Source organism: Fringilla coelebs (assembly GCF_963513975.1).
Source record: "Fringilla coelebs genome assembly, chromosome: 5".
Classification (NCBI taxonomy): domain Eukaryota; kingdom Metazoa; phylum Chordata; class Aves; order Passeriformes; family Fringillidae; genus Fringilla; species Fringilla coelebs.
Genome location: NC_140033.1, coordinates 38,980,675 through 38,995,859, shown reverse-complemented (window position 1 = coordinate 38,995,859; position 15,185 = coordinate 38,980,675). Strand labels below are relative to the sequence as shown.

The following is a 15,185-nucleotide window of genomic DNA, read 5'->3' as shown; positions in this document are numbered from 1 at the left end:
TTTTAAATAAATGCAAAAGATTGAAAAAATATAGTTACATTCATATTCACAAATATATGGTAGCTGGATATAGCAGAAAAATCCTGTGAAGAAATAGTCTGGGCCAGTGGGATCTTTCTGAAGGGCATAGCAGTCAGTTTGATTTTCTGGTATCATTGACAGAGATGAGATACCATCTTTTAGAAGATAAGGAGATCCATCTGTCCACACTGGCTGACCTTCCTCCTAGATTGAAATAAATGAAATTATAACCCAAATATTTTTAGATGATATTTACAAATTATTAAGGTTTCCCTCATTGCAAGTGGTCTCCTAAATATCCAAAAATTATGTATGTCATTTATACAAGTTAATTATATAGGTCTATTTTTAATATAAGTTCCAATCTGAAATTCCATCCCTTCTATCACAAAAGATTTCAAGATGATAATACAACATAGCATAATATAATATAAGCCACGTGAGTATGCTTTATCTTTACAAAGACTTTAAAAATCATTATAAATCTAATAACTTAATTATCTTGTATGGATAATTTTCTAAAAAAGGTATTCACTTAAAAAAAATCACTCAGTCAAAAATACCCATAAATTGAGTCTGAAAACAAAAATATTTAGCTGAAAACCATGGTTAGATTCACAGTCAGATGAGGAAATTCTGTCTTTCCCCCTTCTCCTGTTTGCTGGTTTCTCAGCTTTGGGACACTCACTCACGCCTCACTCCAGCTTTCTAACCTTTGAGGTACTTTCTGTTTTTCCAGCAGAGCTCTACTAACACTAGGGTGGCACAACATGACATTTTGGAGGAAAGATGCTTGAGGAATCTGCTTACAGCATCTCAAGGCAGAGCCCTCCAGTGGGACACGGGCTTCAATCTGCACTAACTTCCATATTCTGACATCTACAGGGGATTGATGGAAACCCCAGAACATGTAGGCATGGCACTGGGGCACTCTCAGAGGTAAAAGAGTGTGAGTCCTTTCAGACATAGCAGCTCTGTGGTCCTACAGGCTAAGTGAAGGCCTTACATACTCCAATGGAGAAAAGTTGAGGTATCACCATGATTTTAAGACTTCTGTTGTTTAGTCTTTTATTAAAGATGTTCAGAAGAGGGGAGAGGGAGGAAAAAACCCATTTTTTTTAATTCTCTAAGCAAATGAAAAGTGATATTTGTTGAGAATAGTGCTATTTTTCAATTAATTTGTTGTGATGAAAAAATAAAATAACATATTGTGATATTTTTCACCTCCCAAGAGAGCAAAGAACATCTTCAATGGTATGAAATACTTGAATTTCTCTTTCGGGAGGACTTGTGCGTGTAGTCTGCCATTTCAAAAATGCTACACAGATCAATGTGTATCTTTTTTTCTTTTTTATGTACTGGTCTTCCTAGACACTAGAGTTAATGACAAGCACAGGAAACCACAAACCTCTGCAGCAAGGCTTGCAAGAGAAAGCAAAGCAAACAGTCTTTGGCTACCTTTTGCACTTCCTAACTGAAGAACTGCACCATGTCAGGACAGACATGAGGGTGTCACCAAAGCACTCCATTCAGTCATGCACTAACCTACATCTCCAGGGCCTCTGTTGCATTCCACAGACTGATCACCCTCATCACAGAGGGTTTGAATTCGGATACAGATCAGAACAGGGTTAAAGAAGGAGAAACTGTGAGACTGAAAATTCTACAGAACTAATCCTGCTCTCAGTGCTGTTAATTTTTATCAGGGTCACCGGGCTCAGCAGTTTTTCTAAAGCTGCTGAAATCTTCTGAGTAGGATATAGCCCCTGCTTCTTTTCAGCAAGTATTTCAAGTTCTGGGGCTCTTGGAGAAAAAAAATTAAAATTTTGATTTTTTTTTTTAACAGAGATTTAGCTTCCTAATTCTTCAAATACAAATGAGAAAGCAAAAATAATTGAATTTGCAACTCAAATCTCAGATTTTAAAGAAATCCTGCAACTTTTACTGTATGTCCCATGATATTTGAACTCCAGAGGTAAGTGCAATTTGGTGCAAGAGCAATTCAGAGTTCTCATAGGATGAGAACAGATGACAACAATGACATTTCAGAATGAAACATGTTCAGACAGCACTTGAACACACTAATTAAGTACAAATATTTAGGAAAGAATTTCTTGTAAAACAAGCATTTCATTATTATACCTTGTTATTCTTAAAACATGGTTCTTATCTAGCTCATTTAACTGACTGACTCCCACAAACATAAAAATGCATGTAATGATTAAACAGTTGACTAGCAGTCGAATTTCAAAATGACAATGGACTCTTTTCTGTGCAACCAGAGCTTAAAAAACCAACTTTCTAGTACTCCTTCCAGCTTGAAAAATTATAATGCTTCAGACAGCCTCTTACAAATACTACTTTATTTCTAAAATATCCAAGTGGTTACAAGGAATATCACTATGGTGTAAACTTACGGCAATTTCAGAAGTAACTTTGGAGTCATATTAACAAAATATTATTACATGCAAAGTGCAGATATTCCTGGTGCTTTACTAACCAGGATGGTTACAGTGCTTCTCTAGCCTAGTCAGGTTTGTGTTTCCTCAGTCTGCATGCTATCCCACTCTGACTTCTTTCTGTAGCCCATTATTTAACTGAGTCTGCAAAAAGGAATTTTTCTATCTCTGTGCCATGTGGTGTGACACTTACCACTCCTGCTCTTACACATAAAGTTTGCTTTGGTTTTACTATTTTCACAGTGAACAATTTAAAAATAAGTTTACCAAAACAACATTAAAATCAAATTTCAGGTGGCAGGTTTTTTAAAACAAAACCCGCTGGCTTTCTTTCAACCTTCTACACTTAGCATAAAATTTTCACTAAACCAAATCACAGAAGCCTGGGTCCTCCATTTCTGGCACTGTGCCTCCATCTTTTCAAGTGCTTTCACAATACTTTCATTCATGTCTGTACTTCCTCCCAAACCACACACTAAATAATTTTGTAACAGCAGATGTGGCATTAGGAACTTTCATGTCCCAAATACAAGGAACAGAAAATATTTTACAGGAACCACCTTGCTCCATCTATACTGGACAGACTTCACTAAGCTCAACATTCAACATTTCAAACCTGCACCAAAACTGAGAAAGCCAACCCCAGACTTCAATATCCGTGGTAACAGGCATGTAACAGAGATCTGAAATCTAGTAATGCAGCACCACCTGCAGGCAAGATAATATCCTCAGGAAACACACACACACACACATACACACACACACACACACACACACACAATATTACAGGCTAAGTATACACAATGGGGTTGTTTTCCCCCCAGCTACAGCCTTCTAAATATTTTCAGTATTTTTAAATAGGAAGAAACCATGATTCTTTGTCTAATTGCTAATAACTATATAACCAATGTACTGTTTAGTAATTTTTATTCCAAAGGATTTGCTCCTCTGTTTCAAAATTCTCTGCCATATCTGTAATAACAAAGATGATAAAATATACTGACCTTTAGGTCATTAAGACCTGTCCATAGCATGATTATTCGACTAATTTTCTGGAGAAATGACAACACAAACCCATGTTCTTCTTCACTCCCTATGTCAAGAAGATGTGCCCCTTGTGAGGAGGCCTCACAGGTTTGTTGTGCCAGCTTCCATGGCTTGCTCTCCTTACCCATTTGGTAGCAGCTGCTCTGGAATGCCACCCACCCTTGGGAACAGGCACCTATAGGTGAAAAAGGACAGGATTTTAAAGATATGCTATGTTGCTCATGGAAGTGGTGCTGATTTCTTAAATTACACAGATATTTTGAGGACAATAGCCTTCAATTAAGTCATTATTTCAACCCCCAAAACATTCAGTGATTATAAACCAATAGTCCTTCAAAAAACCAATAGTCCTTCAAAGTTCGGAGTGTTTTAAAAAAACTGATTGTCTGACTTAAAAGCTACAACTGCAACCCAGTGAAGAAAAAAAGAGTAGAAGAGGTCCACTAATCAATGTCATACTCTAGAAAAGAAATTAATTTTTAAGTTTCGTTTCTGATTACTCAATTTGTTAATTATAAAAATTAATTTAACAAATAATTTGCTTTTAATATCTTCTTGCATCTAGGAAAATAATTATTTCCTTGAATTTGATTGTATATAATTCCTTCTTTGGTGTATCTAATTGTAAAGATTCTAAGTTGCATTATGAGAGTAGCACATTTAAAGGAATGAGGATACACAACCAAGCTATAATATCTTCAGAATCTTGGCTCCCTCCCAGCATTTCTAACAAAACTGCACAACTAAGCTTGCCACTCAATCATAAAAATCTCATCATTTTGAATGCTTAGAAAGTGTTCCAAATTCTTATCAAACTCAGGATTTTTTCTGCCTTTCCATTGAAACTACATAGCAAATTCAACCCATACACTCCTTTAATTACAAGGGTTAACGTCAACATTGACTTCACTCTATTTTAGATTGCAAAGATATAGTTAAAATATTTGCACATGTAAATTTGAATTCTTGCGCTTACAATACTAAGTATTGACTAGAAATAACCTTTCTATGTCATTAACATTCAATTTATTTCCTCTTTCTAGAAATAACATGCATAACTATTAAAATACATTACATGGAATACAGGATTTTACAATTTACTCTTAACCCTCCTAAAAAACAAGCAGTACTAACTTGCATTCACTGTGACTACAAGAAACTCTAATATATACCTGTTTCAGCTTGAATATCCAGTGACTGAGACACATTTACAAATTCAGGATATAATTGCTCAAATTTAAACTTAAATGTATAAATGGTAGCAGGTGTCAAATTTCTCCATACAAAGAATCCACTGGGTCTTTTTATAATCTGAGAAGTACCATTCAGGAAAAGAGAAACTGAAAATTCTTTGGTCATCATACTCCAGTTAAAAGTCACTGTAGTAGCTGTCACAAATGTTTTGATGTTGCTTTCTGAAATTCCACCTGGTAGACAATGAAAAAATAAATACTGTGTTTGCCACAAAGAAAAAAATAACTCAAAGTTTTATTTTATCATGTTACTACTTTTTTGTTTTGAGAAGGGATGAGGGAGAGCCCCAGTACATAAGGAAATGTAGCATCATTTATGAAAGTCATGTTTTGCTTTATTTTCAAGGTGGATTAACTTATGACTGAAGCAAGCAGAGATAAAAGTGCACACTTTTGGGAGTTTTTTAACTGTAAAACTACATATTTGGATAGAATATCAGTTAAGTAATAGATGCTAAATGCAGTAACACGTTAGCAGCATAATCATGTTTTGTAGCTTGCTGAATGTTCTTTCATCCATTGATGGCTCCTGGAGTGCATTCACTATTTTTTTCCCCAACTATGTTGTTTGAATTCAGTTATAAGTCTGTATTCCAAAGATATGCAATAGTATGAGCTTGCAAAGTGTACAAAGGTAATGTTATAGACTATTCTCATTGACCAAGTTGAGATTGGAAAGCCCCTCCATTCTAGTAACCAGTGGGGCTTGTGATCCTGAACAGATTTACAGCTAAAAATGATGTTTTTATAAATTCAGTGGCTAAACTTATGCAATCTAATACTGAAAGTCTGTTCCCAGTTAGTCACAATGCTAAGATCTTCAAGATACTTGTTAACACTTTTTAAGGAGAGACTGTTAAAAAGTTGGAACAATTATTTTTTTAATTTATATAAGAAAATGACCCTATGTTATTATGATATTTCCAGGTTTTAAGTAACTTTTTCCATGGTCCCCTTTTATAAATGTCTTCTTCTAGAAATACTGTAGTTTAGCAAAACCTGCAATATTTAAAAATCTCACAAACTTTTACATCAGTCTCATATTTTAGAATTGCTACATGAACCAAACACATTATATAAAATTATTCCTTCAACACTTCATGGTTGAAAACATACATCAATGCAAAATTTCTAAATACATTAATTAACCTCGGGATATGAACCCCTGCTTTTTAATCTTCAGTGTTAGACTAACTATAAAGATACCAAAATTTTTTGGTGCTATTTGACTTACGTGTTTTAAATGATTTTACACTTAAGATTTGGCCATTCTTCAGGGATTCTATTTTAACATCATACTTCCTATTTTCCTCAAGCAGAACTGCAGTACTGACAGGTTTCCGTTCAACTTTAGAAATGTTTCTTACATTCTGCAAGTTAGAAGTATTTCTGAATATAGTGAGAGTAATAAAAATACAGTTTATAAGTGATCTATGAAGCTTTTAGAAGGAGAGCTTATATTGCTGCCCATCAAACTTGAGGCTGCAGTTTCACTGTAAATATCCAATGCATTTGAAACAAAGCCTTTTAGAAATCACAGTAATAACAAACACCTTCATATTAAAATCCCCATATTTTCTTTAAATTCCAGGACATCCTGCACTCAAAAAAGGAATAATGCCTTCCCGCTGAGATCAAGGGGTAGCATCTGTGCATGTCCTGGAGAAGTTAAACTCCTCCTTCAAACCACAGTACCTTGAAGAACTTGCATATTCTTAACTTTGAGCATATAACTATCCAACAGGATACCCAAGGGTCATTTGAGTCCCACTGGCTCCAGTAGGACTCTGTAAGAGTACAAATAAATGACATGAATTAAAAAATCCAATACATTTTTCCAAATTTCTCTTTATTTGCTATTTTACTTTTTAATTAGAAAAAACCACCAAACCAAAGAAAGACACTATTAATTACTGCTACCTACAACTTAAATAACATCGAACAACTTATTGCTTAGATTGATAAAATATACTTTTTGACTGAAAGCATCTGCTTGCTGGTATGTCAGAATATAATAGTCTGGATCCTCTTCTTTGGGCAGTTCAGTCCACTCCATCAAAACTGTTCTAGGAGGCTTTTTCACTTGGTCACAGTCTACACACTGTGCGCCCTGTAACACAAACATACATGAATGCAACTTAGTAGAAAATGCAGCAAACATACCTCTAACTAAATAATAAAACTCTGTCAATTTTAACTAATTTTACCTAGAACTTGTCAGCTAGCAACAGTTTTTACATGGACCAGTATCATCAGCTCTACTGTGTGACACATAGAGACCTCCTAATATTTTACAAATTCTGCAGGTACAGCTTCTAGTTTTCTTTCTCTCTCCTGAGGTGGAAAAATCATGTCAGCTGACCCAAATATGACAGAAACCTTTCATAATTTCATATTAGAAACAATGTCAGAGATTTCACTTGCCATGTTCATACGGCAACCACAGTAATAGGCAGTCAGGAGCTGGAGATCTCAGTCTCAGGCTTACATTGCATGTTAAAAACTTTAGTGTCCTCACTTTCAAAATTTTCAACTATTTCAGAATAATAAACAACCACTTTCAAGAGGTAAGGAAATAATTTATTAAACACCTCCCTAGCAATCTAATTTAGCCATGGCAATGCAAATTTCATTCAGCACTTCCGCTTCTTGCAGAAGGGAGCTCATTCTAGACACAAGTCTTCTGCTTTTTTGACCTGCCTTCGAAGGACTTAGGGTCAACATTTCAGAGAAGCATCTTCCTTCTCTGAATTTCATATGGGCTGCTTTGATCTAATTTAAGATAAACCTGAATCACATGTAACATTCAAAGAAATTAGTGTGTGTGATGCCCATCCCTATCAGAAAACATTTATAAAATGCTGCAGTTCTGTCTATTGCGGACCATTTTTGCTTTCTTAATGAATTGAGAAGACAAACAAATGCCATCTTAGTAATGAACTTAAAATCTAGTTTTAAAAAGTAAACCCAAAATAAAAATCAAATACGAACCCCTAGGACACTAAAATGAAAGTTAGGAGTTTTATTATTATATTACTTTGTGTTGTCCTGTAAAGCAATCTACCATGCAAAAAAAACCAACAACAACAACAAAAAAACAACAAAAAAATACAAAACCAAAAACAAAACCAAAAAAAACCAACCAACCAACCAAAAAAAAATTCAAACCATAAAAAGAAAAAAAACCTCAGTTTTTTGTATTTTTTAACTATAACTTACTCTGGAATTCAGTAATTCAGTTTGGCTTAACATAACTTCCTTTAACTAATGAATAACTAACATAAGTCTATCAATATCTCAGTGTTCAGAGTTTAGATTATACATTGTGAAGTATAAACTTTGTAAAGCTTTTAAAGCCTTTAAAGTCTATAAATCCTTTACAAGAGGGTATACACCACCTCTGGAATAAACTGGCACAATGGACTTATAGTACTCATGGCAGACACAAAAGTGTTTAAGGAATATTTTTCAGGAAAATTTAAGATTTTTAATTCAGTGTATTGGGTGTATAGCTGGCTTGCACTCCCTGAAAACACAATCTGTCTAGCCCAGACAATTCAAAGGGTAGGAAAATCTGATTTTGAAGATAAAAATATATATTTGGCAATAATTGAATTAACCATTTTTGATAATTTTCCACCAGCAGCAATTGTGTGCCTTTTTACTATACATAAATACATCCTACTTAGACCTAAAAAACAAGAAATGCATTTTCAACTGTACACAAACATTATTCCAAACTTATACCTAATGAGAGGGATTTAGAATGTTCCTTTTTGTTGCCAGCACCTTGCCATCACATTTTAGGCCCTTATCTAAAGAATGAAACAATTTTAAAAATAAGAACAAAATTATTAAATTGACCAAAAAGACCTAAGGTTCAAATCCATCTTCAAACTAGCTATGCAGGAACCAGGAGACCTAAACAACAAACAACAGCTTATTGACTTCTGCTATCAGCTGTGTCTCAACATAAGACTCAAGGAGGCTTCTCAGTCTGAAAAAGAGGCACTTGAGGGGAAATACAGCAGAGATCAATAAAGTCTTCAGTAGCCAAGAGTGTGCAGAGATTGATTTTCATTTTCTCTTCAAGTACCAGCACTCTGTTGGATGAAACACAGCTGGAATGCTCCAGACTTAAAGAAGAGGGGGAAAAAGACAGTTATTCACAAAATAAGTAGTTTATCTGACAAGAGTACTAAAATGAGTGCTAAAAGTTTCAAGGGGTGTCAGAGGAGGCCCATTCATATTTGCAGAAGTTCAAGTTCATAGAAGAAACTACCATGAAGCTCACAAATGGCACTACAAATACACCCATCTCAAGAAGTCCTTAAGCTGCAAATGGTGGAAAACTGACACAATGTAAGTAATTTTCCTATGCTATTCTTACAGTCCTCCCCAAAGGTCTGCTTTTGACCACTGCCAGAGGTATGATAATGAACTCACTAAAGCTTTGAATTCATACCATACCTGTCTAAGAGGTGACTTAAAGATGCTGGGATCTCTTACTTCTTCTGGGGAACAACATTAAACCCAAAGCAGCAGGCAATAAAGCACATTAACAATCTCAAAAGAGCTTCCAACTATTTAAGTAGAAAGAAGACTGGGAATGTTCAGTAGCACTAAATGAGAGCTCCCTGTGAACAGAGAGCTAGAACACTGGGGGAAAAAAAAACAGTCCAAATCACAAACCATCAACTTTGACTAGTTATCCACCTCCAAAAAACAGAGTATTTTCCTTACCTTAAATAAATATTTTAATAAAAGCAGAAGAAGAATTGTTCCATCCATAGAGAAAGAAATTTTATACTCCCAGTATCTCTTAAGTGCTTGCATCACCACAGCTTCAAAGCAAAATCATGTCAAAATATCCTAAGGGAAAAACTAATACACACATTTATACTTCACATGGATAAAGAGGCAGCCAATGGTGCAGCTGAGATGTGTGTCTTTGCTCTGGCCCTGCCTCTTCCCAAGGCTCATATCAAGTTTCCTGAGAGCCTTTCATTTCAGTGATCTGTGGGTGTGCCTGTTGTTCACTTGTCTTTTAAAAATCCCTCAGTATAAAAAATTGATTTTTAACTTCTATGCAATTACCAGATCAAAATTCATTGCAATCAGTGCTACCCCTCATTTATTTCCCTTTAGACTCTGGTTGTTTTCTACAGTACACCTTTCTATCCAATGTTCTGTGCTCAGTGTACAAAATAACCCTGAAAGCACTTTTCTGCAGAAGTACTAAGCACAGCTGCAGAACCATTGGTATATCTTATGACCTTACAGAGGTCCCACGCAAAGTCACCAGTATAAGACACTAGAAATAAAGAATAGACAAGAATTCATAGCAGTAAGACCACTGAACTATTTCCCAAAGGCTGCTGAACAAGAACTTGGCTCAGAAAAAAATGTACTGGGTGACATTCATCTTTGGCCAGATCTGAAGCAAAAATTTCAGAGTAGAACTTACCTCAGTATAATTCCCAGTGCCCTAATCTCTCCCCAAACAACATTTTTAATAAAAAATTTATTTTCCACTGTGTTATTTGAAATCAGATCAGTTTAATAAGCTGATAAAAATTGTTTATCGATTATAAAATAAATTTAAAAATCAATGCCATGGTATACATGTACCATAAAAAAGAGTAACAATCATGTATTATACTTTGCATTTTCTTAGGTGCTATCATCACATCATACTTCTGTCTTGAGATATTATCTTGTTTTTCAGTGGGCTGTTCCTAATTTTTACTAAAACCTGTATCCCACTGAACTGCAAATTGTGAAATAAGGAATAAAATTTTCAACTAAAGCTTTATTTAGAAATTGTAGTAAACAAGGCAGGCTTACTCTCACTAAAAAATGCCATTTTGGAGCTTTCATGTTATCCAGACTCAAAGACACATACAGTAAAACAAAAGCTGCTGCAATGATACCCCTGATCTCAAAACAGAGTCAATCCCCTGTCAGAGCAGCAGAGCACATGGGTCTAATCAACTGAATGCTATTTTAGCTATCAATGACAAAAGTAAGCTACTGCCTACTCAGCTGTTTTGCAAAGCAGACATGCTCTTTTTTTTTATTCCAGAGCAATTTGTAATCATCAGGCACACAGGGAGACTTTATTAACAAAGTGATTTTCAAAACACCAGCAGGAGCCCTCTCTGTGTTAACCCTGATAAATTAAGTGTGCATGGCACATTCCACCTTAATCAAAAGAATACTCCCCAAAACATAAATACATTCCTTTTATTCAGCATTTCTAGCGATAAGTCATGACACCATTCACTACTGCTTTTCTCCAGAGTGTGGAGTACATCAGCACAGAAGGAGCTCTTCAAGCTCCCCAATAAAAAAATACTCATAAAACTAGAAACTACACGTAAAAGACATTTTTTCAGACTATCTCCTTGAAGCAAGTCTCTCAAATCTCTGCTCTTAGGGAATCATTTACCACGATTCCAGCTAATATATGAGCACCTAATTGGTCTAGATGCAGATTTTTTTTTTCCAAATGGACAAAAATGGCAGTTCCTAAATGATCAGTACATTGCTGCTAAGATCTAGTCAATGTATCTTATTTGCTACAGTCCATTGTCCTTCAGCTCTGAATATATCTTTCCTCCCTAAAATCTGGTCACCTGTTAATGGAGAGATATTTTTTTAAGTTCTCTTATTCTATAGACGGGTTGCACATTCCACTTGGCATTTAAAGAAAGTTTAGACAAAATTTAGAACACACTGTTATGCACAAACCATCTTCACCATAACATTTTCTCAATAAAATCCTTTTTTTCTCTTGCATTAATGTGCTTAAGTCTACCCTTCAAAAGATTTTTTAATTACATGTTATGATTTTTTTTTTTAATATATTCCAGAGAATTGTTGGGAGTGTGTAAATGTACAAATTTTCTGCTAATGTTCTGGCCTTCATGCTTTGTTCTCCATGATGGTTGTATTGCTATGGTCACATGTGACATCTCATTTATGTTTTGTCCCCTAGAAAACACTCCTGTGGGATTTTTCTTTTGTACATATCAGGGTAACATCTGAAAAAGGTTTTGATGAGACAGAACTTGAAAAAATGAGTTCAACTCAATGCTTTCCATTGCCATGGTGTTCCCGAGTGGCATCTACATGTTTATTTGTTTAATAAGTTTTTACACAAAGGTGAAGCTCTGTATTTTATGGAAATTGGATTTGTCCTTTAAATTCTTGTAAAAGACAAGATGGAAGAAAAAGAGATGGGAAGAATTATACAGAGCTAATTAATAGTAATAAAATAATTATTTAAAAAATCATAGTTGCTGTAAGTTGAGTTTATGAGCCGGGCAGAAGTTCAAGAGAAAAAAAATGAGTGTCAGGAAAAACAGATTGTGAAAGAAAGGGGAAAGGAGCCACATCTGAAACAGAATTTTGTCACTGCTGAAGCACTATGAACAACACAGTGGCCATTTGTAATCCCAGACTGGGTTGCTGTAAATGCCTCTGCCTCTCAGTACATTGTTTGGCTTGTAACTGTGCTTGTAACTGTGTTAAAACACTAAAACTCAGGTCTGATCCTGCCCTAAAATTTCACCACTATATAGGTGCATGTGCTTGGGAAGAACTGTCTGCATTGTGGAAATTGCATATTGGGGATGTAGTTGGTCTTAACAAATGACCAGGTAAAAAAGGCAATGGAATTTTAAAAGTCTAAAATAAATAACATGGCAGAGACTTACCATTTTATAGAAGCACATTCAGTTACCATCTAAGTGTAGAGATACTTTTATGTTAATCCCTAAAATATCTGCATAGTTTAATGGCTAAGCCTTTATACTGTATGAATTCTTTCAAGCAGAGGTAGGAGAACAGAACAGTGGAAATGTAGGAACAAAGGGTCACTGGAAGCAGCTACAAATGGGACAAATGACAAGGCATGGTGGGACTGCAGCACAAGGTCTCTGCTCCATTGCGCACAGGTCCTTGCATTTTTCAATGGCAGTGTGGGAGTTTCAGGAGCATGCCTTCCCAGCCTTCCTTTCAGAGCAGTAGAAATTATGCTAGCCTTAGTTTCAGAGCAGGTAGGAGGGAGAGAACTCTGTGGGTGTGAAAGCTCTTTTGGTCAATAATAAACAGACTAATTAATTTTGGTATTTAACTAAATAATATTTGAGTTGGATCACCTTTCCAAAGCAGCTCACAAGACACCTGTGCAGACAGAGCTACACAAAATCTGAGGATAGGGCTTGGGGCAGGAATTCAGAATTGAAGAGACATGAGAAAGCCAAGACAGAACCATAAACTGCATATGTGGTTACATGTAGGTTGCAGACAGAGGAAATGTGGAGCAGAGCAGTCCTGCCACGCTGCAGCTCATTCAAACCTCTCTGCTGCAAGGCCTGCAAGAGCTCGTTCACATTACACAAAAGACATCACATTCTGCCAGGGGCACCTTCCTGGAGGCAAAAGGGCTGGAAATAGTTCCTGGGTTTTAACAGATGTTTGCTTTCTGACAAAGCCAAAGCAGCTTAAGTTTGAAGTTTAACTGTAAAATGAAAGACAATCTTAAATCACCCTATCCAGCTCCACAGAAGATGTAAGATTTTGCTCTAGGCTTCAGGGACAATCCTGACGCAGTCCCTACTGATTGTTGCATTTAAGAAAACAAATTATCTAAGTGGGAAAAAAAAGAGTTTAATAGAATTAATCTTATTGCAGGTTTTCATGAAGTTAATTTTGAACATAACTTCTTTTATAATTTCCTGACTTTCCTTAGGTTTTGCATTAGCATTCATCTTAGTGGTGAAGCTTAATTAATTGCATCAACACTGATTTATTATTACTCTGCAAAACAATGTTTATTAAATTCTTTTAAATTAAGTTCTAAATCTTAGAAAAGCAAATGGCTTACATGGCTTACAAAAGGCCACGTCTGTTCAATGAAAATGTTTGATGATGATGATGATATTGAAAAACTCTACATTTTGAGAGCTTTCTTTTTAGCAAATACTAAATTCATTAAGTAGATTTGGGCCAAAATCTCTTAATACAAGTATGGGATACCTATTTCTACCTCAAAAAAAATCAAAAGTGTGTTTTTGTTTTTTTTTAAAGTTGTCCTTTAATTTGCTGTACAAGTACACCAACATTATAGCTATGACTATGTTTAACTTTTATTTCTTGCCTGCATGGAAAGTTTCTATGCACAAATTTTAGCAGCAGTATCAGAGAATATTTTGGTTCTAGGCCCTGGTATGTAATACAACTTGAAATATCTGCCTTACAAATATAAAAACATGCACATGAAGCATAGGCCTTCTCAAAGTGTCACTTTATTTTGATCACTAGTTGATTTTAGTTGATCATTATTTCTTTATAAAGGTTAAACATTTTGCTGATATTTTACAATGGATTGCTATTTAATTTTTAAACCGAGTCACTATTTTTGATGATAGGGATGGGTAGACAAGTCTTGTTAATAACAACAGATTTCTCTGTATAAGCTATTTTTCTTTATTAGCCATCAAACTGAATGCAGCAAACAATTAAAATTTGTCACACAAAGTAGAAAAATAGCCTTGGATTTTAAGGTAGTTTTACTTGATTATATTTCACTGTAATAACCCATGTGATAATCCAACCTTTTCATCATTAAATGATGACAGCTTGAAATCAAAACTGTCAGAAGATTTTCAAATTTATAGACAAGAATTTCAATTCTGACACAGTTAAAAGGAAAATTGATAAGGAAAATACTGTCATAATTAATAAAATTTTCATTCAGTGAGTTAATACAGCAAAGTCATCTTCTAAAAACAACTTTAAACTTGTACCCTTTATTTTTAAAAGTAGGTTATGCAGTATGTTGAGTAAAAGGGAAATGATATTCACCTTAAAGTTCTGAATCATGGATATTTACAGCTTGATTGAGTATGAATAACTCAAATAAGTCCTTCAAAGCATTTATTTTACCTGACCTTTTTTCCAGGACTCAAAAATTCTGAATCCTAAATTCAGGCAATAGTCTAAACATCTGTATTGAAGAAACAAAATTTAAAAATATATTGAACATGAATCTTCAGACTCGAAAACAAAGACAAAACCCATTATGAATATTTAAAATGTGGTATTTGCAGTATTTGGGGGTTTTTAATAAATATATATACATATAATCTTATTCTATACTAGCCAACAGCCAAATTCTTTTCTGTGAAAAGAGAAAAAATTGATATAAAATGGAAACTTTCATAGCAGAAATGGCTTTCAGATATTTTTAACACACAAAAGCTATCCCTCTTCATCCTTTGCCTAGTCATGCTTCATATTCATAATATACATAAAAATTAAATATGTCTAAGATTTTAAAATATGATTCTGCTATATACTCTGGAGATTTCCTACAAGTGCTTACAGATCACAGTTG

At 34.8% G+C, this 15,185-nt stretch overlaps 1 protein-coding gene across 1 annotated transcript in view; it reads right to left on the bottom strand.

The window, feature by feature from the left end:
• The window catches only part of PTPRQ (protein tyrosine phosphatase receptor type Q), a gene marked incomplete at both ends in the record, with an annotated part of 124,576 nt that extends 115,005 nt beyond the window's left edge, over nucleotides 1-9,571 (bottom strand). Inside the window, 6 exons of the mRNA XM_084205495.1 lie at nucleotides 39-225; nucleotides 3,485-3,702; nucleotides 4,700-4,954; nucleotides 6,015-6,150; nucleotides 6,753-6,890; nucleotides 9,524-9,571. Coding sequence (XP_084061621.1) covers nucleotides 39-225; nucleotides 3,485-3,702; nucleotides 4,700-4,954; nucleotides 6,015-6,150; nucleotides 6,753-6,890; nucleotides 9,524-9,571 — 982 coding nt within the window. The remainder of the gene's footprint in view (nucleotides 1-38; nucleotides 226-3,484; nucleotides 3,703-4,699; nucleotides 4,955-6,014; nucleotides 6,151-6,752; nucleotides 6,891-9,523) is intronic.
• Between the last annotated feature and the right edge of the window lie 5,614 nt (nucleotides 9,572-15,185).